Source organism: Watersipora subatra, chromosome 10 (genome assembly GCF_963576615.1).
Source record: "Watersipora subatra chromosome 10, tzWatSuba1.1, whole genome shotgun sequence".
Classification (NCBI taxonomy): Eukaryota; Metazoa; Bryozoa; class Gymnolaemata; order Cheilostomatida; family Watersiporidae; genus Watersipora; species Watersipora subatra.
The window spans coordinates 37,531,040-37,558,167 of NC_088717.1; the positions used below are offsets into that span (position 1 = coordinate 37,531,040).

The following is a 27,128-nucleotide window of genomic DNA, read 5'->3' on the forward strand; positions in this document are numbered from 1 at the left end:
TTTGTTACTCGCGTCAGATGAGTTTTGTTGACCGATGTTTCATGCGTGCGAAGGATGGAAGCGGCACTTGTAGATGTGCAAAACAATGCCGCTTAATCTATTCCATTTTAAACATTTCCCACACTTAGTTGTTCTTAATTTGATTCAAACAGTTCTGAATGCACGCAATGAGCTCTGGCGTATAAATTATGATCTTTTTAAACGAAGCCTCTATTAATCCGCAACATGCGAATGTCTATTGAAACACTTATTGCACGGTAACGTAGCGGGCGTACAACTCTAAATCCGGATTATCTGCATCATGGAAACATAATGAGCGTATACTAATAAGAGAATTATGTGCCTCAGGTTACGATGACCCTGTTATAAGATATTTTTGTCTTACGATGTAGAACACAATGTTTTTTAGCCCTTTCCATCGAAATATTTTTTCACCATATATCAACAAAAACTTTTCTCAAATTCAAATTTGGCAGTCAATGTGATGAATACATTTGAATAACAAATATGCCTATATGCTACTCATCGAAATCCCCCCCGCAATGCATGAAAGAGCTGTGGTGCTCAATCTCTCTCCGTTCAGTGTTATTCATTATTAGTTATAGTGAAAACGATATCGGAAACAGGTAATAAAATTTCAGCCGATGAAAAAGTTCAAGTTTAGTAAAATAATTAAAAATACATGCAAAAACTTAGCTTCAAGTATATGATTAGTAAGTTAAATTCATTGTTTAAGTTAAATTCAATGTTTAAGTTAAATTCAATGTTTAAGTTATACGTCTGCCCCGAAGGTTAAAGCTTCCTAGAGCATGTACTGCATATAGTACATTGTTATGTTACATTTTAACCACTAAATACACTTCAGTTACTGTAGGTAACTATAATTACTAAAGTTACAATATTATATTGTTACTAATTTTTAGCGTATGTAAAATTGTATGTACTGCACATATATAAAATTTGGACGATTTTTATCAGGGGTGTTTGTATTAGATTACTATGGGTTTCTACACGCCTCCATACGAAATTTTCGCTTTACAATGCCAACACTGGAACAAATTGAAATCGTAAGGGTCCACTGTACCGCTAATGACTCGGTTTGCAGGCCACACAGCCAGCTTACCTGTAAACAATATAAGCATTTAGTTTAGTTATAATAATATAACCATTAGTTTATTTCAGTTTGTTAAGTTCAGTCGCTAACATCAATTACACACATGCAGTTGTCTTAAACAGAATATAACAATGTATTACCGTCACAAAATGATTATGTAATATGGTATATGATTATGTAATATGGTATATGATTATGTAATAGACCAGAGCTATTGACAAGAATGTCAGCAGACTATATCACAAGACCAAAACGGCGACATGACAAAACAAGGCTTAAAACCAGTGGCAAGCTGTGTATGTTTCACGGACAACCCTAGTAAACTTTTTACTATTGCCATCTGTGGTAGCTAATGATCTCAGCGCTAATGGTAGGGCACTGCTGTAAATTACATAAATAAATCAGTACGTTAAGCTGTCTAGGATTTTATAAATATATAATTTGCATAACAAATTATTTTAAAACTGCAAGCGAGGCCAGAATACCGGCCATCACGTTCGAAGTGTTAAAACTAAAAATACTGACACACTACACTAAGTGGTTTGCTACAAAATGCTTCTTGCGTGTAAAACTAAAACGATATCATGCAGAGTTGTTCTTTGTTGTTTTAACTTCTATATTGTCAAGTGGAATGTCGTCGCTCTTAGAACCCCGTAGAATCCCGATGTTCTGTAGAACCCTCGTGTTGTGCTCTTCAGATTTTGGACACAAAACTAATGTTTTCACATATTCTTTCACTTCGTCCATTTTATCATTCAATTCGTCGATTTCAGCATCCTTATCATCTATTATGGAATTGAGAGCTTCCACTTCTTTCAATTGAGCATGAAGGTTTCTAAAATAGACCTAATGCTGTTGGACAAGGTAAAAGCAAGAGTCGCTATCGTACGCTTGAGTAAGATGTAAACAAAGTGAACAGCCACAATGCTAAAGCAGTTACCATTAGGAATAAATGTATTTATGTAAGTGTGATGAATCACAGCATGGAACTTTGATGCAATCTTAAAAGTTGACTTACAACAAAATTCCCATCACAGTTATTTGGTATCAAAAGATTCACCATGTCTTACTCTGCTGTGTTGTAGGTGCCAAATATATGAAAATGTGATTACAAGCTCTTAAAAGCTCAAAAATGAACAGTTAATCGCCGCCATCACGAAACTGCCGCAGACTAGAAACGAGAGATGGAACGAGACCAAGGAATGCAGGGCCAGACTCAGGATCAGCAATGAGGGCCAAGATCGAGTCAGGCCAGGTCAGCACGCGCGATTTTTTTATTCATTTAAGGTTAAGAGATAGTTCGATTACAGCCTAATGTTGTGACATCAATAACCCAAGATAAAAGAACCCATTATCACACCAATCATTATATTTTGTGGCTTGGTTTATAAATGCCATCTACAATTTATGGCTAGACATTGGTGGATCAATGCTACTCAATGGGTGATAGATTAATGGCATGACTTTGGTTAGTGTTTTTATTACACATTTTATTTTTAACTCTGCTATTATAATCAACAAGAAGAGATTAGTTAAGAAATACTTGACAAATATAGAAATACATAACCCAGCATAGTGGAAAGCAAAATTCCGTCACCTCCCTAAAGCTTCTGATATTAGTGAAAGAAACTAAAATAAAACAAATTTGCTGGATTGAAGGTTCTTAGACGCGCTTTTAACTTCCTCAGGATGCCTTCGTTGTAAATGCCTCAATAGTATTGAGGTGGACCCTTCTTTGTAGCTCAACTCGCTTTCGCATATTGTACAAATAACTTGGTCTTTCCCTTTCGTGACTGGCTTCTTCATGAACTCTCAGACCGCCTACACGTTGATTATTTCTTGCCGAAAAACGTTGCGAAACCTATAGTTTTATAGTGACTATTGTCACAGACGCAAAAATACAGTCTTCACTCACCTTGTTTTATTTCGCCTAGTCCTTCCACGCTAGGACTAAGCGTGACTCTATTTCAGACGCACTTGAAAATCGCTATACAATCGCTCTCATTTAGCCATAAACCTACCCGTGTCTTTGTATAGGAAGACCCGAGGGTCGAGTGGCCCGACCCGGGCACCTCTGACCTTGTGGGTCAAGACCGGATGAGTTACCCGTGCCAGCTCTATTAGAATCTCTTTCCAATATGGCTCAAATGGAACATAGTTGAACGAGATGGCTTCTGGTTACACTTTCATGCAACCTCATTCGTCGAAATATTTTCGCAAATATACTTCACGCATTCAATAAAACCATGTCTATTGTCCTTTCGCGTCTATTTCAACATCATTGTAATGCTGTTATTTTCAGCACTGATATCTTATAATCTACCGTGAAATTCATTGATTTTTCAACCTTAGCTCGAAGGAGTACATATCATTCTCTGATAAACATGACGAGCCTGTTGGTTAGCTGCGATAATCGAAATATGCTGCAGAAATTATTCATGCTGTTTGGCAGGAAGTATGGGTCACATGATTACGACTAGACGATTAGACTAAGTCGAAACAAAACTGTGAAGTAGCGAGCATCTATATTTGATACGGGCTCTTCGGTAAAACCCGAAGTGTTTGTCATAAACTAGTGCTACGAGAAGTTTTATATTGAGCCTTTTATTGGCCTTTCAATTCATGCGAGAACATCACGTGTCAAAACAATAACCAAATGGATTGATTACGTCAGAGAAATAAACTGATTCCGATCTACGGCGGTTTCGTGATGGCTGCGAATAACTGTTCGTTTTTGAGCTTTTAATCACATTTCCACACATTTGGCACCTACAACACAGCAGAGTAAGACACCGTGAATCTTTTGATACCAAATAACTGTAATGTGAACTTTGTTGCCAGTCAATCTTTAAGATGATTTTATTTCTAAACATGAAGCTCTCTTTCAACAAATTTTTCAACATTTCAAGGCGATAGTCACAAACTCCATATAAATAACTACCCAAGTTCATCCTTATGCAAAGCCAGATGATAAATACAAAAACAATACTAGTAAGCCATAATACTAGTAAACAACAATTAACACTTACCTAAGTTTTTCGTCTTTCTCAGGTATTCCTTCAATTAGTCTACAAAACATTTTGATATAGGTTTGAGATAGTCCGACACATGACTATCTCATGCTAAAAAAAAGATGTAGAAGCAAAATATTCTGTTAATCAACTAAAAGAACCTCTTACAGATCATCTAAAACAAAGCTTGGGTCACAAATAATAAGAAAAATTGAGAGTAGATACTACAGAAACGGAACTTAAATTTTCAAGAAATTAATCAAATTTGCAAAAAATAGTTAATAATATAACAATGTAGATAGTAGATACCAAGTGATGCTGTAAAAGCAATTCAGGTGAATATGGTTTTGAATCAAATTATGCATAAACATCTATATATATACAGTCAAACATGGATAACTCGGCCACGGATAGCTCGAAAACATGGTTAATTCGAACGGTTTCTTTGGTTCTTTCCCACGTAATGGTAAATTGCTATAGATAACTCGAACTTAACATTGATAATTCGAACAGTTTTTGTGCCAAAGGAACCAACTTAAAACAAACCGAAGTTGGTTTTAATCCGAAGGAATTTACATTAGTCACGGAGCTACGACTACTCTGCCTTCCTAGCGAGGAAAGCGCTCTCTATATGTGTATAGTGTATATATATTTCCCCCGTACCGTATAATGGAACTGATTAAGAAACCGTATAAAACCTGATTAATGGGGTCGCTAACGCGTCGGCTAAGTTACGGCCAAACTAAAAACGTTAAAAAGTATTAGCGATAAAAATTTAATAAAGATCGACACAACAAGCAAAATGCATATTGTAAGAGTGATTATAATTACGTGGATATATAAAGAAAAAATGTCAAAAATATATTCGTGGCCCGGCGTCCGCTATACCAAACATCCGCTTTGCAATGGCCTCACGAAAACAAGGAAAAGCGTGAAAACCTTTTGAAAAACTTAAAATAATCGAGCAAATTGAAGCAGGACAAAAGTCATCTGCAATATCAAAAAGAGAAAATCTTCCAAGAAGTACATTGTCAACGTGGATTAAACAGAAAGAAAGAATAAGATCGTTATGTGACCAAAGTTCATCAAGGTTAAGAGATCATTCAACGTCGCACGATGATTTGGATGGGGTGTTATTGACTTGGTTTAGACAAATGTGTGGTAAAGGCGTAGGCCCACCTATCGATGGGCCAATTTTATTAGAAAAGGCTAACAAGTTTTTACAGGATTTAGGAAAGGATACTACTGTTTCTCGCGGTTGGATCGACAGGTGGAAGAAAAGGCATTCTATTGGCGGTCAGAGAGTTGTTGGAGAGTCAGCTGCAGTTAATGTTGGAGAGGTTGAAAAATGGAAGGAAGAGGTGCTAACTCCATTACTTCAAACGTATACTTATGATGACATATTCAATATGGACGAAACCGGGTTGTTTTACAAGCTCATGGTTGACAAAACGTTGCACTTTAAAGGGGAGAAGTGTAGTGGAGGGAAGCTGTCAAAAGAAAGACTGACTGTGGCACTTTGTGCTAACATGTCGGGCACCGAGAAGGAAGTTCCTATTGTAATAGGAAAGTTTGGAAAGCCCCGCTGTTTCAAAAATGTTACTAACCTTCCATGTCAGTATTACCACAACAAGAAGGCTTGGATGGTGAGTGACATCTTTCAAGCATGGGTAAGAGATTTTGATCGGCGGATGACCAGCAAAAACAAAAAAGTTCTTCTCGTCATTGACAACTGTCCATCACACCCAACTATGAATAGGCTTATGTCAATCAGGCTTTTATTCACACCACCCAATACCACAAGTGTGCTGCAACCTATGGACCAAGGAATTATTCGAAATTTCAAATCTTACTATCGTCAGCAAGTTTTGCAATTTACCGTTGATTACATTGACACTCATGGAAAGAAGCCAGATGCATCTATTAATGTTTTACAAGCTATACGCTGGGTGCACAAAGCATGGCACTGTGTCACGAAAGAAACCATAGCTCGCTGTTTTCACCACGGGCTCGGTCATACCAACCTTGATCAAACAGATGTGACTTCAACTGTTGATGATAATGAAGAAGGTGACACTGTGAGAAATCTAAATCTGCTACTACATACCATAGATCCTACATCAAATGTGACAGCAAGTAGGTAATCTTGAAATAGCCTATGCTGTTAAATTATCATGAATTCGACCCAATAAAGGGCTACATTTATGACCGTCAATAGTGCCTAACAAATGTTTTAAACGTAGTGTTACTTTCCCTTAAAATAGAGTTTTGTTTTGCAGATGAGCTTTTAGCGGTTGATGCAGACGTCACTGTTGCTGAGCATTTGAGTGATGCGGAAATTGTGCAGTCTGTGACATCTTGGGGTACTCTGGATGATTCTGATGGAGAAGATGAGGCTGAGATTGTTGAACCTAATCCACCTACCATGGCTGATGCAAACAACGCTTTAGATGTCCTCAGACGTTTTATAGATACGAGAGAGGTCAAGGACTATAATAACTGCTTAAAAGCTATATCTACACTCAGTTACACTGTTGATTTTTCTCAACAAAACATCTTTTCACAGACTACACTCGATAAGTTTTTTAAATGAAACAACTGATCAGATGTAAAGCATGCGTTTTTGCATTGGTCGTAAATGTGTACTCGTGTGAAGTTTTAAAAATTATCTGAAAATTTAAATATTTTTCTATCAGCTGAGATTTGTTTGTAGTTTTAGGTGATGTGAGTGCCAGGATGTTTTAAAATTAAAATTGGCAAAATTGATCTCTGTTAAAACACTCAGAGGAAAATGATGGGTCTTTTTTCTGAGTGTTTTAACGGCGATCAAGTTTTGCCAATTTTAATCTGAAAACGTCATGGCAGTACATCACCTAAAACAACAAACAAATCTCAAGTGATAGAAAAATATTTATACTTCCTGATAAATACTTTTGAAACCTTACATGAGAGGCCCTATAACTTGCAACAAGCAATCTATGATTTCGCTTTATACATATTTTGCATATGTACGTTTATCTTCTGTTAAATACATGCACTTGTGACAGTGCTCTGATAACTTGAACGCTCTGATAACTCAAACACTTTTGCTCGGTCCTGTGAAGTTTGAGTTATCCATGTTTGACTGTATATACATTTTTCAAAGTATGTTTTCTGTATGTCCAGCTATAGCTATTATTAGAATATCTGTAGCTGGACAACGATGCCGCACCCCGTCGTGGCGTACAGTCATTAGAAGTCTAGCACTTAGCAAGCTTATGAAAGTTTTCCATTGGCAATGTGCCATGGCATTGCCAATGGAAAATTGGCCATGGCCTGCCACTTGATGGAGAGTTGCCTGCCAAGTGGCAGACAACTCTCATTACTTTTCATTGTTTATAAGTTGATTTTTTATTAAATTTTCCATGAGCAATGTGCCAGGTCAATAGCAAGTGATAGAAAACTCTCATCACTTCTCATGGTTTATAAGCTGATTTTTAATACCGGGCAACGCCGGGAGGCATAACTAGTCTATATATATACAGTCAAACATGGATAACTCGTCCACGGATAGCGCGAACACATGGTTAATTCGAACATTTCCTTTGGTCCGTTCCCACGTAATGATAAATTGCTATAGATAACTCGAACTCAACACTGTTAATTCGAACTGTTTTTTTGCCCAACAGCTACCGAAATGGTTGTTTTCGCTTTAGAAAATCACTTTATTCAAAGCCATAGAGGTAAACTTCATCTTTTCGTAATTCATAAGCGTCGTTATTACCACCATCGGCAAAATATTTTTGTCAACGACTTTTCTAAAAGTTTGGTGAGATTTGATTTATACTGCGATACGATGAATAGCACGGGCTAGCCGGGTCACGCGCGCAAGAATTTTCGCCACGCACATACAAAACAAAAATCGCATGTTGTTTTGTATGTGCGTGGCGAAAATCCTTGAGTGCGTGACTCGGCTAGCCCGTGATGAATAGTTTTCTGACGTTGATTCCGTGTTGAATCAACGTCGGAATGTTGAATGTTTAAAACGTCTTAAAAATGTTGTAATTAAAAGTATACGTTGTCTGAGCTAAAAAAAACTATTCATCGTTTGACCTAAACACAGAATACGTGTGTACATTCAATAAGTATCTATTAAAAAAGCGTGAGTGATATAGAATGTACCGTTAAACCTCGTAAAACTTCTAATAGAACTGCCTCGGAGTGTTGCTCTTAACGAATCCCAGGTAAAGTAAGGTAATCTGCATAAACTTCAAGAAAAAACGGCAAAATTGATCGTGGGTAAAACCTCAAAAGAAAAAAATGTCTTTTCTTTTGAGCATTTCAACAACGATCAAGTTTTGCCAATGTCAATCTGAAAAACGTCCTGGCAATAACATCACCTCAAACAACAAACCAATCTCAAGTGATAGAAAAATCTCTATACTTTTTCATGAAAACTTTTTAAACTTTACATTAGAAGCATTTAATTTGAAACAAGCCATTTGTGCTTTTGATTTATATTATAGTTTGTATATGTACATGTATCTACTAATAAATAAGTAAATATATGGACTTGTGACAGTGCTCTGATAACTTGAATGCTCTGATAATTCGAACACTTTTGCTCGGTTCCTTGAAGTTCGAGTTATCCATGTTTGACTGTATATATGTTTCTCAAAGTATGTCGCATGTCGGAACTCCGGCTATAGATCTTAAAATCTTGGAATAAATATTCCGTACCGAAGAGGATTCTATCTCTGACCAAGCCGTTCACCAGTTTTCCGCCTAGCCCACTAGACTACGAAAGTCGAATTGCTAGCCTGCTAATATTAGTCATTATATCAGAGCAATACCTAACTGCTTTACGTATGACGCGGGTCATAGCATAACGTCACGAGAAACTGTTCGCTCACATTATTAAACTGGCTAATAGCAAAACTCTCACTACTTCTCATTGTTTATAAGACAAAAAAACCTTTTTTTCATGATATGTAGTTTGAAAGTTAGAATGGCAAATGTTGTTATATGTTAAATACCAATCAATTTTCTGTTCAAATACTCTTCTATTACACGGGCAACGCCGGGTGGCACAGCTAGTATTTATATAAATTTCAAAGTTAGTGTGTCTGCCCTTCGATATGTCCAGTTACAGCTATTAAAATTTTGCAATGAAAAATTGGTATCGCGGAAGATTTGTTCTCAGAACCTCCCATACTCCAGACAATTTGCTGAACCATTGCGCTGCCCGAAATTGATGGATTGATTGGGCGATATATGCCACTATGTGGGTGAAAATACTCTACCGCTCTCCGTTATGGTGCAACGTCATTTTATGTATAAGGAATAGCCTAGATAACTAGCTTACCGTAAAACCTCTAATTAAACACCACCTATATTTGAACGCCACTTCCAATTGACCGCCACCCTGAGAGAAGGGTTGAAAAATAGACCACCATTCTCCAATTGAACGCCACCTCCATTTGACCGCTCCTTTGACATTATTTGATCTTTACGAGACCATAATATTAACTGATAAGGCGAAAAGTGTCCACAAAATCATTTTAATTATGAATCGTTTAAATCAATAACAATTAATTCTCTCGTCCAATTCCAAAGCTTTTCGTTTTTTTCATTAAAACTTTGAAAGCAACTCCGTAGTAATAATCGATAACGGTCTCAGGCTAGTACTAACTCTCTGTTTAACACGGTCTTTCTACTTCAAAGTAGCCTACATATATACAAAAAATGGCTTAAATTTACGATGGTCGATGAACTTTCAAAGCAACGCTATAGAAATAATTACTTTCTCATTCTAATAGTGGTTTCTTGTTTAATGCGGTCCTGATACTTCGAAGTGCATGTACATATATCAAAACTGACTCGCAAGTTTTGGACCAGAGATAACGTTTTACGCGTTGCATTAGTGCTAAATGCAGCGTGTGAAAGTTTTGCTCTGCCAAAAATTGTCGACTAGTTCAGCAGTGCAGAAGAAGAGGTGAGACCGGAAGATATTGTGGAAGGTATTGGACAACTAGAATATATTCGTTCTATTGAAAGCAACAATCAGAACACAGATATGGAAAATGATATATTTTTGGATGGAAATATTTTTGTTTTAAAAGCATCAATTTTTGTTTCTGCAGATAATATAAGTATGGTTCGTTTATGTCACTTGTTCATGAATATATATTGGTATCACTTGATAGATTATAATTGAATAACTTATAAATATGCAGATCTATAGTACGTTATTTAATAGCATTCTTACGGCTATCTTAACACGACTATCTTACAATGGCTCGATGCTCATAACTCCACTTTTATTGCACATAAAAAGCTAGTTTTGGCTGCAAGCTGTAGCAAACATATCAGTGAGTGCAAACGCTTTTCTTCAACAATGTTAAATATAGATATAAAATGAAATAAAAAGTGAAAATGCCAAGAAAGACACAGGCTATAATATCATCGCAGGTCAATTACAAACTATAGATATCAACTGGTAGAGATATTTCTCGGTTTCTCGATGCACCTTTATTAAGAGATCTTTGACAAGTTGGAGGTAAGTTAGCAGATTTATTGCATTCAAAAGGTTTAATATCATTCCACCGAAACAAGAGAGCAGAATATAGGCGACATTTGCCTTGCCCATAATAAGGCTAAATATATCTTCGAAAATTATGACGAGCCATTTGAAAAATAGACCGCCAGCCTCTATTTGAATGCCGCCTCCAATTGACCGCCACTATAGAGGAGCGGTTGAAGAATAGAGCACCATGATGTTCAATTAAAGGTTTTACGGGCCATGGTGCTTTATTTTTCAACCCTTCTTTCAACCCTTCAATATTTATTGTCCAGAGTAGCTGCCTATGATGAAAGTGCTTATTATAGCTTCATTATACTGAAATATAACCCTAAAAAGCCTGGCCTACCAAACTAGCAAAAGGTCATAAGCCAAGGTGGCATCACAGACATGGAAATAGTGGTATATTGGCTCAAATCTGAACTTATCAGCATTGAGAGTCAGAAATAACACATTAATCATAAGTGGTAAGGTATGGTTCTATTCAGTTTGGTTGTAGATATTTTGCTACCTTTGTGTGCAAATTACCCATGATTGACTTCGCTTATATATCATTGCTAATTGTATTCTTTCCTACCTAAAGCTTCCATCAGTTGGTTGTTAGTTTACAGCAATGTTGGGATTTCTCTATGAAAAATCATATTATTGTCAAAAAAAGATTTAAAACGATCAAAACAACTGAAAGAAAATGTAGGAGTAATTATAAACTGTCTTTCCAAATTTCAATGATGTAAATTTAAACAATCTCGCAATTTTCTACCCAATGTTGTGCTAGTACACAATTTTCATTTTACAAACCTATTTAAAAACCAAGTACATCATATTTTTTATACATATTACCATATTAATAAAAATACTTTTACAAACTGATAGAATCATATTTACATATTACCATATTAATAAAAACACTTTTACAAACAACTGAGAGTATCATATTTACATATTACCATATTAATAAAAATACTTTAACAAACAACTGAGAGTATCATATTTACATATTACCATATTAATAAAAATACTTTTACAAACAACTGAGAGTATCATATTTACATATTACCATATTAATAAAAATACTTTAACAAACAACTGAGAGTATCATATTTACATATTACCATATTAATAAAAATACTTTTACAAACAACTGAAAGTATCATATTTACATATTACCATATTAATAAAAATACTTTTACAAACAACTGAAAGTATCATATTTACATATTACCATATTAATAAAAATACTTTCACAAACAACTGAGAGTATCATATTTACATATTACCATATTAATAAAAACACTTTTACAAACAACTGAGAGTATCATATTTACATATTACCATATTAATAAAAATACTTTTACAAACAACTGAAAGTATCATATTTACATATTACCATATTAATAAAAATACTTTAACAAACAACTGATAGTATCATATTTATATATTACCATATTAATAAAAATACTTTTACAAACAACTGATAGAATCATATTTACATATTACCATATTAATAAAAATACTTTAACAAACAACTGAGAGTATCATATTTACATATTACCATATTAATAAAAATACTTTTACAAACAACTGAAAGTATCATATTTACATATTACCATATTAATAAAAATACTTTCACAAACAACTGAGAGTATCATATTTACATATTACCATATTAATAAAAACACTTTTACAAACAACTGAGAGTATCATATTTACATATTACCATATTAATAAAAACACTTTTACAAACAACTGAGAGTATCATATTTATATATTACCATATTAATAAAAATACTTTTACAAACAACTGATAGTATCATATTTACATATTACCATATTAATAAAAATACTTTAACAAACAACTGATAGTATCATATTTATATATTACCATATTAATAAAAATACTTTTACAAACAACTGATAGAATCATATTTACATATTACCATATTAATAAAAATACTTTAACAAACAACTGAGAGTATCATATTTACATATTACCATATTAATAAAAATACTTTTACAAACAACTGAAAGTATCATATTTACATATTACCATATTAATAAAAATACTTTCACAAACAACTGAGAGTATCATATTTACATATTACCATATTAATAAAAACACTTTTACAAACAACTGATAGAATCATATTTACATATTACCATATTAATAAAAATACTTTAACAAACAACTGAGAGTATCATATTTACATATTACCATATTAATAAAAATACTTTAACAAACAACTGAGAGTATCATATTTACATATTACCATATTAATAAAAATACTTTAACAAACAACTGAGAGTATCATATTTACATATTACCATATTAATAAAAATACTTTTACAAACAACTGATAGAATCATATTTACATATTACCATATTAATAAAAATACTTTAACAAACAACTGATAGTATCATATTTACATATTACCATATTAATAAAAATACTTTAACAAACAACTGAGAGTATCATATTTACATATTACCATATTAATAAAAATACTTTTACAAACAACTGAGAGTATCATATTTACATATTACCATATTTAAGATTAAGACATCAAGATTTTAATAGCAAGTTCAATAAATGTAAATACCTTAAATACTTACCTGACACACTCTCTAATGAAGCCCTTGGAGTTTTCATTTCCAGCAGTTCGACTGAACTTGTGTAATTTCTACAATGTGCATACACAATTATAAACATGAATGTCATTTGAAAATTCCTCAATACTTCAACTGACAACTCGAGCTTCATGAAACTTTTAAAATCGCAAATATTTTAATGTAAAATATGTTCATTGTGACAATGGCTATCGGCAAGCATAAGTTTGAGTCCCGTGATTAACTGTACAGTAGACGCTGCTATAACGTAAATAAGCTGTTACAAACGTTTACGTTCTAGGGAATTTATGTTATAAGAACAGTAAAATACATGTAAATTGCCTAATCCATTCCAAGATCTTTCCAAACTCACCCTTTTGGTAATGCAAAAAAAGGAAAAACTTTACTTGACTCTTTTAATTTGTGGGCTGTACCGCAACTGCAGAATTATAGGCTTGCATCAACAACCTTGCTCCTTTTCATGATCATTCTCACTGGTCTTATAGACCATGATTGCGGTAAATTTACAGCAAGTTGATAGGGAATGCACATTTTCGACGTTCATTTACAACGATTTGCTTATTTTTCTAAACAACAAAGTCTATCCTGCAAAGTAAAGCTAATAACACATATTTTGTACCTCTACAAGGCAAAACAACAAAATATTTTTACTATAAAAAGCAGTTCTACCTTTACGTCGTCTATCAATATCCAGGGGTCAAGGTTAGGATTAAGATAATTTTCGACGATACTCCAACTCGTGACATTAAGACTGGTAGACTGACGCTGTACACCTGCACCAATCGATTGCTCTTGTATTTATGAACATTTGCGCAGCTATCCAATTCGCCTTTTTATCGACACATTTAATGATCTATTATGACAAACTAAAATGTCGCAAAAGTTATATATAATGGATAAAACGCTAAACGCACTGCGTTTTTTCTTCAAGTGCGGCAAAATAAACTAACATCCAAATCGATTTTGAAGACTCGCTCGACTCGACACTTTACGTTACATGGAATTTTTTACGTAGCAGGAAACAAAAACTTCACATAAATTTTTTACGTTATCTGGAATTTACGTTATAGGAGGTATACGTTATAGGAACGTCTACTGTATATGATTTTATCTTGCAGAGAGTTTCTCTTATTGCTGAAGTGGCCAAAATGCATTATGAACCAGCAATTTTTTAAGAGATTACAAAATACGGAAAAATTTGTGAAAGCAATAATTCAGGTTGTGATAATATCAGAAGAAAAAAGTAGTTTGCAGCTTAATCCTAGTGGTAATGGTGAAGCTGCTTTAAATTTTGGCATAAAAAACTATCAGTAGATTAATTAAGTTATCATATAATACGAATTACTAAAACTTTTAGTAATGTATACTATATTATACCACTCCATTTTTATTTTACATAATTTTATTGAGCACTCGGAAGTTTTAAATAAAACGTTATACTATATATGTAGAGTAATTAGATTATATATTTTCTTATTTTCAGTTCTGTTATCAATCATCTCAAAATACTTCAGTATTTCTCAATTAAGTTTCGTCGTCATCTTGATATCACTGTAGCAGTTAATATAAAAAATGTATTATTTAAACAAGAATCAATAATTGTCATTACATGTCAGTATACCAAGTAGAATATCAAATTTTGTTAATTTGTTAACCACGATTTGTTAGTAAAATTGTTAATTTTAGATTTTAGAAAAGTTTTATATATAAATGACTGGATCCAGTAAATTTAAATCAACCTTTTGGTGGTACCTGATGCCGAGGTGCTAGCCCACCAACGATTAGAGTCATGTGCCACAAGATCTGTACTGCCATTCAGTCAAGACTGAGCCAATGTACAATAAAACATCAAATGAAACTGAACAGGAATACTTTATGCATGCTGCATTGAAATCACTTACAACCTCGTCATAGATGTTTAAGAATGTCTAAAATATCAATTTCAGATCAGCTATTTTAGAGTGCAATTCCAATAGCACTGAGTCATATAACATATGCAGCAATTTTCCAACCCAGTTTCACTACATATAGTTTTTCTTCAATTTAAAAGGACTCCGCTTGAAACTGCAAAAACCTAAGGAAACATGTTTGATGAGGTTGCATGCAGATATTTTACTTTTTTACAATTAAAATATGATATTTTCTAAATAAACGGAGAAATTGGCTATCGATAATTATTTTCATAAAGGTTACTAACAGCTCAAATGGTAAACTTTTACAGAGAGTGAATGTCTGAATTTTATCAAGACATTTATGCAACTACTATTGCGATTGAAAAGTCTATTGTCTACCCAAAGATGTTTAAGTACATACTTAAACATAAAAGTGCCAAGTTTCTTCATGTATTTAGGAGTAATCTTAGGGATACAAGCAGGTTCTCAATGGCCAAGTATGCGAGAGGCCACTTTCGAGAACACCGCTGCTCAGTCTTTCTCCTCGAAACAGTTTTAAAAAGTTTTTAAAAGTTGGCTAAAGGTTATAGTGAATGCAAGGCAAAAAGCACCAAACCAGAAACAGATACCCTAGGACACTTATGTATTCGCCTCATCTAACTTTCCCGTTTTCGTGGAGTCATCCTCTCACGAAAATTTCATGCGCGAAACTAAACTATCAACTATGTAACGAACTAGCGAAAACATAGCTTTGAATAGCTTTGTTCATTGATAGTCCAAGAAACAAATGGCAGCAAGCCATCAAATTGAATTATCGACCTCGCCCACACCATTCTACCTGCAGTTCACAATTACAAACTAGTCCCAAATTGAATTTCTTTTCTTATCGGTGAACTGGACCTGAGGAATCTAATGATGTTTGTTCCACCGCATTCATTTTCACATCACTATACTTTACCACTCATCAAAGCTGCGAAATTAAGTTGCAGTAAAATTTTACTCTGTATGCTACTCGCGAAACTAAATACTAGTGAAATATAAGTGTCCTAAAGTAATGAAAAACTAGACATTAGAATTGAAGTAAAAATATAAAAGCTTGGCTATAAGTGAGCGTTGAGTAAAATATATTCAAAGTTTAATTCAAAGTTTCTGTTACTTAGCGTCACATATGTTTAATTTACTGAGCACGCTGCAAGCAAGTTTCTCCCAGACTGCCATTAGCAACTATGTACATAGATCTCAAAGGTAAAAACTCCTAGTGCATAGTAATGTTACACTTTATTGCAGATTTTAACAACTAAATAAGTATTTGTTACTTTATTAGCATAGGTACTGGATTCGAACAATCAAAAACCCGTTTTTTTCACCATAATATTCTGTTTTATGTGATATTTTTATAGTATGGTGACGGATAATTTGTATTTAGTTATTTCACATTCATAGGAAAAAGTGCCTTGAGATGTGATTAAATTTACATAGAAGCTCAGTCCCATAGCACATTAAGCTCGTATGTCGAAATATGACTGTATCGCTGTTTTATTCTTGAGCTTATACTTATGCATGCCATTCGCAACAAAATATGATCAAATATTTCTAAATAAACTTTGGTAGATTCTAAATAGATTCTGGAATGGTTGGCGCAAGTAAGAAAGACTTCTATGTTAATGAAGCTTCTTACAATTCCACGCATCACAGAAAACATTTTTCAAGTTAGCAGATAGTACACTATTTGATCTCCATGATGATAAATTAGACTTTGATAAAAAATAATAAACATGTTACGATACAGGATAAAAAAATTGCAACTTAATAACTAACTGCAATTCATATTTCAATTGTTATTTATATTTAAAAAATGATTCTTCTTGGAGCCATAAGCACCAAGAGCAGGGTAGTTGTGGTCTAAAGCACAAATAAACCACATTTAAGCGAAAACAAAATGTGAAGGATATTTCTTCAATAAAACCAATACCTAAAAGCAATATTATCAGCACCACTATTGTAACTCTTTTGTTACAATGCTGTTTGATGCTGGATAACTAATACAGATTGGTCAGAGTATAAAATATTGCACCATATCTACCTCAATCTCTTCTCCAGAAAAACAAAGGCCCAACTGTTTCTGCATTGTTTTAACATAGTCCATGTAGGTGTCTCTCAGCTCAGAATTTTTCCATTTGAATATCCAATGGAGTGTGTCATTTCGGATCAACAGCATGTCATGCATATGGTCTTTGGCTTCTGCATGCACTTTCTCTATATTAATTTCCGTTGCATTATCCGTCCAAAAGATAGAGATACGTCTGGCTCGGAGCTGTTTTAGGAGTATATTAGCACTAATGCGAGCTTGGTGAAGAGCATCTTCCAGTAGCATCCGTTGGACTGCATCTCCAACAGCTGAATCATTGAGCGATTCCATCATACCTTTTAATGTATCAGGCACTGGACCTACTAACTCTCTTCCTTTAGCTTCGTTGAATGCTGTCCTAATTAGGTCTTCACTCTCAGAATGAAGAGGGATGGAGTGGTCGACGAAGAGGCTGTCATAGCACCGGAGTCGCTTCTCTGCATTTTCTTTTGGACTATTTTCTATAGAACCGTCTGCTAGAGTGTGTGCGTGCTTATGAATCATATTTCTAATTTGCCTGATTCTCTCCTTTTTCTTTTTTGGAGTTGAACTGTCAAGGGCATGACGAACCAGTAGTCTTTCCATTAAAGTCTGTACAGTGCAATCAAATGTAAACAGGACATACCCTGTGGCCCCAAATACGTCCCATATATCCAAAAGGTCCTTTAGAAATTGTAATATGTTATATATCACTGGTTGGAGAGACTTTGATATCTGTGACTGTGAATCAGTGGATAAACTGGTAGTAGCTTGTCCAGCTACACTGGCATCTACAATTGATACTTTAGTCATTAATTCCTAGTAAAACATTTTTGAAATTAGCGCTGTCAACTAACCAAGCGTAAAAGTGGAGAGTTACAGTATATGGTACTCTAAGGAAAGTGACAGAATATAGTACTCTATGGTGAGTGATAGAATATAGTACTCTATGGTGAGGATAGAATATAGTACTCTATGATGAGTGATAGAATATAGTACTCTATGGTGATGATAGAATATAGTACTCTATGGTGATGATAGAATATAGTACTCTATGGTGAGTGATAGAATATAGTACTCTATGGTGATGATAGAATATAGTACTCTATGGTGATGATAGAATATAGTACTCTATGGTGAGTGATAGAATATAGTACTCTATGGTGAGGATAGAATATAGTACTCTATGATGAGTGATAGAATATAGTACTCTATGGTGATGATAGAATATAGTACTCTATGGTGATGATAGAATATAGTACTCTATGGCGAGTGATAGAATATAGTACTCTATGGTGATGATAGAATATAGTACTCTATGGTGATGATAGAATATAGTACTCTATGGTGATGATAGAATATAGTACTCTATGGTGATGATAGAATATAGTACTCTATGGTGATGATAGAATATAGTACTCTATGGTGATGATAGAATATAGTACTCTATGGTGATGATAGAATATAGTAGTATAGTGTTTACACAAACAATTTTTAAATTAAAAATAACTACATGTATAACTAATGGCATTGCTTGAATGTGCTACAGGAAAATATACAGATAACAGGAAACAAGAAAAGATTTACTTCTTAATCCATAGCAAACCATTAGCTCACCAGAAAATTAAAACGAAACCCAGTGTATCAGTTTTAATCAGATACAGCGAAGCTTAACAGGTTTTTAATATTATAACTATTAATATATAATTATTATTAATTAATATTAATTATTATATATAAAATTCTAATATTCATATAAATAGAAGACTAGAAGAGAAAAATCAAAATTTATTTCTATTTAAACCTATAAATGAAGTGATTGGTATTTTTCAAAATTTTGCAAAAATGCAAGCAAGATCATTATTCTCAATTGTGAAAAAATATTGTAAAAACAATGGATAGTAACTGAGACTAACTTTCTCGAGATCTTCTTGGGGCTTTCTTTATCCAAGACCATATTAGTAGCAACATTGCTACCGGCCAGAATATATCATAATCCATTTTGAAATTGATGAAGAAGAAAAGAACTCAAAGCCGGGCACTCTGTAACATAAATTAGTTCATGTCCAACATTTTTGTGCATATCCGCTTTGCAGAGGCTGTGCTTATTGAGAGCATCATTGCACAAACAATGGCTCTGCAATCCAGGCTGAACATGTCTGTGCCCAGTGGCCAGGGTACCTCAACAACTGTAGACATGCCCAGTGGCCAGGGTACCTCAACAACTGTAGACATGCCCAGTGGCCAGGGTACCTCAACAACTGTAGACATGCCCAGTGGCCAGGGTACCTCAACAACTGTAGACATGCCCAGTGGCCAGGGTACCTCAACAACTGTAGACATGCCGAGTGGCCAGGGTACCTCAACAACTGTAGACATGCCCAGTGGCCAGGGTACCTCAACAACTGTAGACATGCCGAGTGGCCAGGGTACCTCAACAACTGTAGACATGCCCAGTGGCCAGGGTACCTCAACAACTGTAGACATGCCCAGTGGCCAGAGTACCTCAACAACTGTAGACATGCCCAGTGGCCAGGGTACCGCAACAACTGTACACATGCCCAGTGGCCAGGGTACCTCAACAACTGTAGACATGCCCAGTGGCCAGGGTACCTCAACAACTGTAGACATGCCCAGTGGCCAGGGTACCTCAACTGTAGACATGCCCAGTTGCAGAGAGCAATTTAGGGGTGAATGTCATTCCTACCACTACCAGTGGGCTTTTGGGAATCGAACCTTGACCTGTTGTTTGTAGGTCAGGCATTCTAGTCCACTGGGTCACATATGCTATCTCTTTTAACATCTACACCAGTGAACAACTGCATCAACCATGGGAAACAATTAAAGAATCAAAAAGGCACTGCTCGCTGTCATTGGTTTTAGATAGTAGAAGCAGGGTTGGCTCGGTTTAAACCAGTCGAAAAAAACAGTTTTTATGATTTTTTCATTATTTTTTGTGAAAAACATGATATTTTAAGATCTTAGTGGTTCATGTGCGGCAGAAATGCATTTCTATGTAATTATCAGCTGTGGAAGTTTATTTAGGACACAGCAGTAAAGTGATGGCAAAGCTTAAGTTAAAACTACATGAAATCCTAGCGCAACAATGAATTAGTGAATTTCATTTTCAATTGGTTTTATCAAGTGATATGATGATCATTTTACTGATGAAATATAAAAATCACAAGAAATATACTAATCCAATCATCGTCTCTAATAATGAATGAATAATTTCTCAAGTCTGGTCAGTGAAAAAGGATTGCTTATAATTAGAAATTAAAACAATAAAATCCTTTTGGACAAAAGCTTTAAGTTTGCAAACTAATATGTCATTTATTGGGCACAAGCCAAAGTAGTTGGATTGGTAGAACTCAGGTTATCAAGTTTTTTGTGTTTTGAAAAATTGAAGTCGTGCCTCAAATTTCCAACATGCCTCGCAAACAGGATACTGTTTGGCAGTTTTTCAATTGAACTGCAAAAGGCAAAGGTTTTAAGGCAAAATGTAATAGGTGTGCTGTCATAACGCAAGGTCACGCAGATAGGCTTGAAGCTCAAATAGCAAAATGGCAAGCTGACAACACAAATTTAGACAGTGATGCTAGTATTCAGGTGATAGAAGTTGAGTTATCTGCCACTGCTCCAAACACTAGCAATGCATCTGCATTATGCTCTGCACCACCACACAACTAATCACGAGGATTAAAATTCCTACTTATACATAGAGCTATATGTAATATATTCACTTTATGTGATAAGATTTTTGCTCTGTATTTCATCAATCATGTCTGCTTAAAGATTCATTTTAAAATTTCCATGTTTTCTCTCTTTTTTCCCATAGCAACTCCAACAGTACCATCTTCAACAGATGATTTCACATACAGTGCACCCTCGAGATACGATTACCCTGATATACGATTTTTTCACCTTACGAAGTGAAACATTGTGATATCTTCACCTCGCTATACGAATTTTATTTCACCATACGAATTTGAGAAAAGTTTCGCCCGAGTTAAAATTTGGCCGTCAGTGTGCTCATAACACACGTCGAAATAAAAAAGACACCGAAATATGGTTTCCCGAAAACATTCTTAGAACGTTTAGAAGAGACACGATGATCGACTTCTCTCATATCCGCGTGGAAAATTTCGTGTAAAATGCACAAGCGAGAGCAAATATTCATTTGTAGCGTTATTATACCTTTTACTATAAACTTTTAAGTCAGCATACGTATATAACTACAAGTATCTACATTTAATTCGTTACCTATGGAATCTGAGACCGATACAAACGTTACAAAACGAAGGAAAATTGATTTCTATGTCAACAAAGTTGGATGTCGTAAATAAGAAGGGACCCGTATTATCAACATTGTCAAGGAATATGATTGCAACCAATCAGCATTTGCAATTATTATTAAAACAAGAACTCCATTAAAGCAAGCACAAGATTTGAATGAGCTAGGTCATGCACGCGATCAGCATACAAAAGGAGCAACCATTTAGTAAAGGCGAGGATGTAAAAGATACAGGAAACCCGCATTCGCAGAAATATTTTATGTGTTTAATTTACTGATGTGGACTGGTACATTAAAACAATGCATGTATAATATATATTATTTATCTCTTGTGTGGCATGTTTTTCATATTTTGTTTCTTATTGATTTTATGTTTTATTCTCTTGTTTAACCATGTCTTTGCATATGGGCTTGTTATCTTCTACGTGAATACAATTCATCGTATGTATGTATGTAACGCATATAACTAGCTGCTCAGGATAGTTGACGCATCCACATTACTTTCTGAAACTTGCTAAAGCCCTGTCCCCCCCATAGGGTATAAATACGTACAAACTTTGTATGTATGGTTACATTGATTCCTGTGCACATTTCATACAAGACCAACTACTGTACCACATTCTCTGGATCCTTTTACAAGCGCTAGCTAGCAATTTTCTCGTTGAAAAGGTAGAAGAATTGGACAGGAATGGACAACTTCTTTTAGCCTGCTAAAAAATTCCAATTCATTACGTTTTAAATTTATTTTCAAGTGTACAGCACCATAATTAGCATTGATACGCTTTTGCATCATCTCTGCTTTACTCGCTACATGTACCAGCTAAAGCCACGTTATTCCCAAGGTATGTACGTCCTGTGTAGAAAATAAAATTTTATTTTTCTTTTCGGTAGCCATTAAATGGTCAAGTGTGCGAGGTGCCGCTTTCTATAACTGCATCGCTCGGCCTTATTGATTTAGGTTGAAAAAGGTTTCAAACAGATAGGCTAAAGTTTATAGTGAAAGTGAAGATAGGAACTGCTGAAGGATAAAATTTCGTGATAAAAAGTTGATACATACTAAAACTTAGTTTTAAGTGTAGGTTTAGCAAGCTAAACTTACTTGAAGTGAATTCAGAGTATGTTATGTGTACCTTTTGAAGGCAAGAACTCCTTAACGTACGTACTGCATTTGGTACACACATTATAATTTTGCGTTTTATTGCAGATCATAACCATTAAAATACACTAAATACAATACAGTTACTGTAGTTAACTATAATTACTAAAGTTAACATACTATTTTGTTGCTAATTGTCAATATGTACACATTTTTGTAAAAAAAAATTGACGATTTTGACCAGGGGGTGTTTGCATTGTTTAATTACAATGGTCTCTATACCCCGATATACGAACTTTTCACCATACGATGCCAACCCTGGAACGAATTAACATCGTATCTCGAGGGTGCACTGTACATGTATGTACCATACAGGATGAAAATATTCGTTGGTTATACAAATTCGCGATTTCGCGAACAGACAACTCCGCGAATTATAAAATTCCGTGAATAATTAGTTCTATTTTTAATCACAAGGGAGAATAACTACTGCATCAAATTAAAAACTAGCCGCTAGGTTGGTTTTTAATATAAATACTAAACGTAGTTGAGTTTCAAAACATTCTTAAAATCATTGTCTGGGCTTTGAGCTAACACCCTTGCCAATGCATCACATTTCTTTACAAAATTATTCAAGGTTGTCACAAGATATGCAGAATGGCGTCATCGCAAAAATAGCCACTAGGCAGAAGTACTAAACGTAGCCGAGTTCCAAAACTTCTTTAAAATCATCGCTGGGCTTCGAGTTTTATTGCCATTGCGTCAAACTTTACAAAATTATTCAAGGTTTTCACAAGTTATTCGGCATGGCTTCGTCATCGCAAAAAATCTCTCCCAGTCTTTTTACATTGAAATCAACTCCATCAATCTCTATTACCGAAGTTGAGGACGATTATGATCTGGACATTATGGTATGTATTTGTTTTGCAGTGCAGATACGTTTTTTCTATAATCAACTGCATTAGTTAATTCGTTTGTTTAAAAAGCTTTCATTAAATGCTTCAGGTATTGTTTTTTGTACTTTCTTAACACTTATTAATATTTTTTTCTTTTTTGTGTTTGCTGCAGATTGAGAATGAAACAACCTTCTCCGATTACGAAAACTAGAGACAAGTAGTGATATTCACCGTGGCAGAAATATTGGCAGAGAAGCAACCAGTCAACCTAGAAGCAAAGCAACCAGGCAGAAAAGCAACCAGTCAACCCCTTCATCGACAACAACTCCTTGATATCGCTGCAGCAAACATGATTAAATTATATATTTTATTTCATGTATAGATATATTATAATTTATTACAAACTTGAGTGTACAAATACAATGTTTCAAAAACAAATACAATTTTACAAACAATGAATGGAGTAAATATAAACAGTTTAGTCTATATGGCAATCGTCTAGAGCAATCAAATTAAACTGATACTCTTGATAAGTGAATACTAGTGTGTAATGGTGCTCTCTGATTAGTTATTGTGGTAATAGCAGCTCTATATCGCTGTCACTGTCTTGGGTAGATGTTAAAGGCGATTCTCTCGCTACTACATAGCTGGTAAGGAAGTTATCATCAGAACTCTCCTCGTGGCTTACTATTGCAAAGTTCTGCCGGTTGGCCAAAGATTTGTGCTCGTAAAGGCGTTTTTGTTCCTTTTTTAAACAGATATATTCTCTTCGTAAGTAGCTGCAGTCACTTCTACCTCAATTTCCAGACCTCCCTGAATAATTGGTGATCTTTTAAGAATGACATATACCACCCTTGCAGTCATTGTACTCGCGTGTATGATGAAAAATCTCTCTCTCACACTAAAACAAATAATGAAGCGGTAAGGATGGAAAAAATAAATATTGCGTTATACCGAAGAACCAAAGTAAAATTCAACTAATTAAGTAAATGGTTTTGAGAAAAAACTCATTACTTACCACAAATTGTTGGTTCATCAAAGGCCTCCAAATCTATGAATATTCGTGAAAACCTCAGAACGCAACAAAGAATTTATAGCTTAGCACGATCCACGCGTAGTTGTAAGCTAAATAGAAAACAATACGCGCACTGCGCGTAGCCGCGCATGCGTAAGGTTAACTCTATTGCTAGACGTAAGAGTTAACTTTTCCAAGAGAGTGGCAGTTTTCAGCCGCGAATAAATTCATCCGCGAATATGCATTAAAAGACAATTTTCGCGAAATATAACTCCGCAAATAAATTCATCCTGTACGGTATGTTCAATACTCAATCAAGCAGCTATAGTAAGTGATGTTAATTAGACTTGAAATTGCAAAAACCTTGATCAAATTATAAATAAACCAGTTTAAACCAAAAAACCTGGTTTTTTTCATAAAAACCATGGGTTTTTCCAACCCTGAGTAGGAGCAAATACATTAGATACACTTGCAGCTAAAAACAGTGCAGATTGCGGATACAGGAAGAGTTGACGGCTAAAGGATTTATTTTTTCCACGTATGCAACAGTTGCAACACATGAAAATAAGCCACAGTAAAAATCTTTATGGTGACTTACACTTCACAAGGATGGTTTGTATCTTTACCGATTTTGCTATAATAAATGGAATGTTAACTCGAAGCTCCAGATGGAAATCTTAGAAACAAGCAACATTGTACACCTTACTTGCCCAAAGAAAAATATACTTAGCTGTTTGCCAATAACTAGAAGTTTGTTTCAAACAGATATAAAACTGCTCGCATCACGTTAAAACTTACGAATGAATATATACTGTAAAACCTCTATTTGAACACCACTTTTATTTGAACACCACCTCTAATAGAACGCCACTATAGAAACAGGGTTGAAAAAAATACAGCCCCACCCTTTAATGGAACACCACCGCTACTTGCCCACCACTTTGACATTCTTAGATCTCTATGAACCCATAATAGAAAGTGATCAGTAGAAGTTTCTACAAAATATTACTAATAATGACTCAGTTACATCAATAACATTTAACTTTTTCGTTGTCGCTGTATCAGACAAAGAAAACTATTTTATAATCTCGAAAAATAACAAATGCTTTGATTTGAGATTAGGTGAGTCAACTCTTAGCATTCCTTAACCCATGCCAAGGATGCAGCAAGACTGCTTGTTTCACTGTCTTGATCACTCTGTGAATGAAGCCCTAGTCAGAGTGACTAAGTTCAATTTGAGACAGCCAAACAGTATTCAAAAAGATGGTTGATATTGGAAGAATAGAGCATTCAAAGTGAAATTGCTCAAAAAGTGCTAAGCATTGAGAACTTTGATGAGAGTTCAGACTTGTTATGTCATTATGCCTATTATAAGTATTGTAACAAACTCGTTATGGAAAGAGCTGAGAAAAGACATGAGAAGAGACAGAAAAAATGTGATACTGCAGAAGAGGTGAGACTAGATATCTATTACTTCACAAATTCATGATGATTACTCCATGATGATGGTATTTTGGTGGGAGAAAAAGAAAACATTTTCATTTTTGTCTGCATATTTTGTAAGCAGCAAAACTAACTATTTGCAGTTTACATGATGTGTTATTGCCTACAATTTGAGACATTCATATGCAGATTATATGGTGAAGAGACAAATTCCATCTATGAAGCATGGTATAAGATCTTCTGCTCACCGTCTCACACATCACAATCAATCCTAACACCCACACTAGATGAGTTAAATCTCCATATATCTAGGGCTGCCTATCAGGCCGCAATATGGAGAAGAGCCAAGCAAACCATTATCAATGAATGCCCCATCCCCCAGCAACATGAATGGTTTATGGAAGGTGGAAAGCTTAAAGATGTGGTTTCGTCAAAAAGGTCGATTCAATGAAATTAAGACCAATAAAAGGCTAAAACATCAGCTACAATTTGATGTCTTTTTTGTCTTTATAGGCTAACCCTGTCCAGAGATATATGCATTTGAATGAGGCCAACTTTTAAAAAGCTCAGATTCGAGCGAGTGCTTCATTCGTGACGTAACGAATGATACATCTGAAAAGAAACCAAGAGCGATAAATATAAGATCGCTTCATTAGCCAATCATCAGCACAAATTTTTTTATATAGGTCATAATAAATGTTATCGCTCGTAAAAAGCGTCTGTGATATCGAAGAGTCTCGTTGTTAGAGAGGTTACCCTATTACTGGTTTACTCTATTAAGATACTAGTTACCTTAGTTACGCGCTGAGTTTAAGATTATAAAGACTGGGGCAGACAGGTTATGGTTAGAACTGACAGGCGTCAGCAGCGTTATGCTGCAAAGGAAGATATTAGAAAGGAGGTAAATTTAACTTTGAGTATCCTATACATATATTCTAAACTAACAGTGCTAATTTTAGTACTCATGAATACATCTAATAAGTAAAATTATAACTTTTTGCTATCACGAATTATCATTGCATAACCTTTTAATCATTTCGCAACTTTTTATAATTTTACCTAGCCATAGCATTTT

General features: G+C 34.7%; 3 protein-coding genes across 3 annotated transcripts in view; 2 read left to right on the forward strand and 1 right to left on the reverse strand.

The window, feature by feature from the left end:
- Positions 1–1,225: 1,225 nt before the first annotated feature.
- Positions 1,226–27,128, reverse strand: part of LOC137406387 (uncharacterized) — a 34,672-nt gene continuing 8,769 nt past the window's right edge. Inside the window, exons 2-6 of the mRNA XM_068092962.1 lie at positions 19,226–19,352; positions 17,286–18,100; positions 13,296–13,363; positions 4,144–4,182; positions 1,226–1,949 (exon numbers count right to left, since the gene is read on the reverse strand). Of these exons, the coding sequence (XP_067949063.1) occupies positions 1,697–1,949; positions 4,144–4,182; positions 13,296–13,363; positions 17,286–18,100; positions 19,226–19,310 (1,260 nt within the window). The 5' untranslated portion in view covers positions 19,311–19,352 and the 3' untranslated portion in view covers positions 1,226–1,696. The remainder of the gene's footprint in view (positions 1,950–4,143; positions 4,183–13,295; positions 13,364–17,285; positions 18,101–19,225; positions 19,353–27,128) is intronic.
- On the forward strand, positions 5,280–6,718 carry LOC137406122 (tigger transposable element-derived protein 6-like). The gene is made up of 2 exons (XM_068092655.1): positions 5,280–6,261; positions 6,405–6,718. The coding sequence occupies exons 1-2, from the start codon at positions 5,280–5,282 to the stop codon at positions 6,716–6,718; spliced, it is 1,296 nt and encodes a 431-aa protein (XP_067948756.1).
- Positions 19,441–20,064, forward strand: LOC137407027 (uncharacterized). Its single transcript, XM_068093631.1, has one exon. It carries the CDS (start codon positions 19,441–19,443, stop codon positions 20,062–20,064), a length of 624 nt encoding a protein of 207 aa, XP_067949732.1.

Coding starts and splice junctions, on each gene's coding strand:
- LOC137406122 (XM_068092655.1), top strand. CDS start 5,280: ATGTGTGGTAAAGGCGTAGGCCCACCTATCGATGGGCCAATTTTATTA. Junction 6,262..6,404: donor TACATCAAATGTGACAGCAA/GTAGGTAATCTT, acceptor TTTGTTTTGCAG/ATGAGCTTTTAGCGGTTGAT.
- LOC137407027 (XM_068093631.1), top strand. CDS start 19,441: ATGGCTCTGCAATCCAGGCTGAACATGTCTGTGCCCAGTGGCCAGGGT.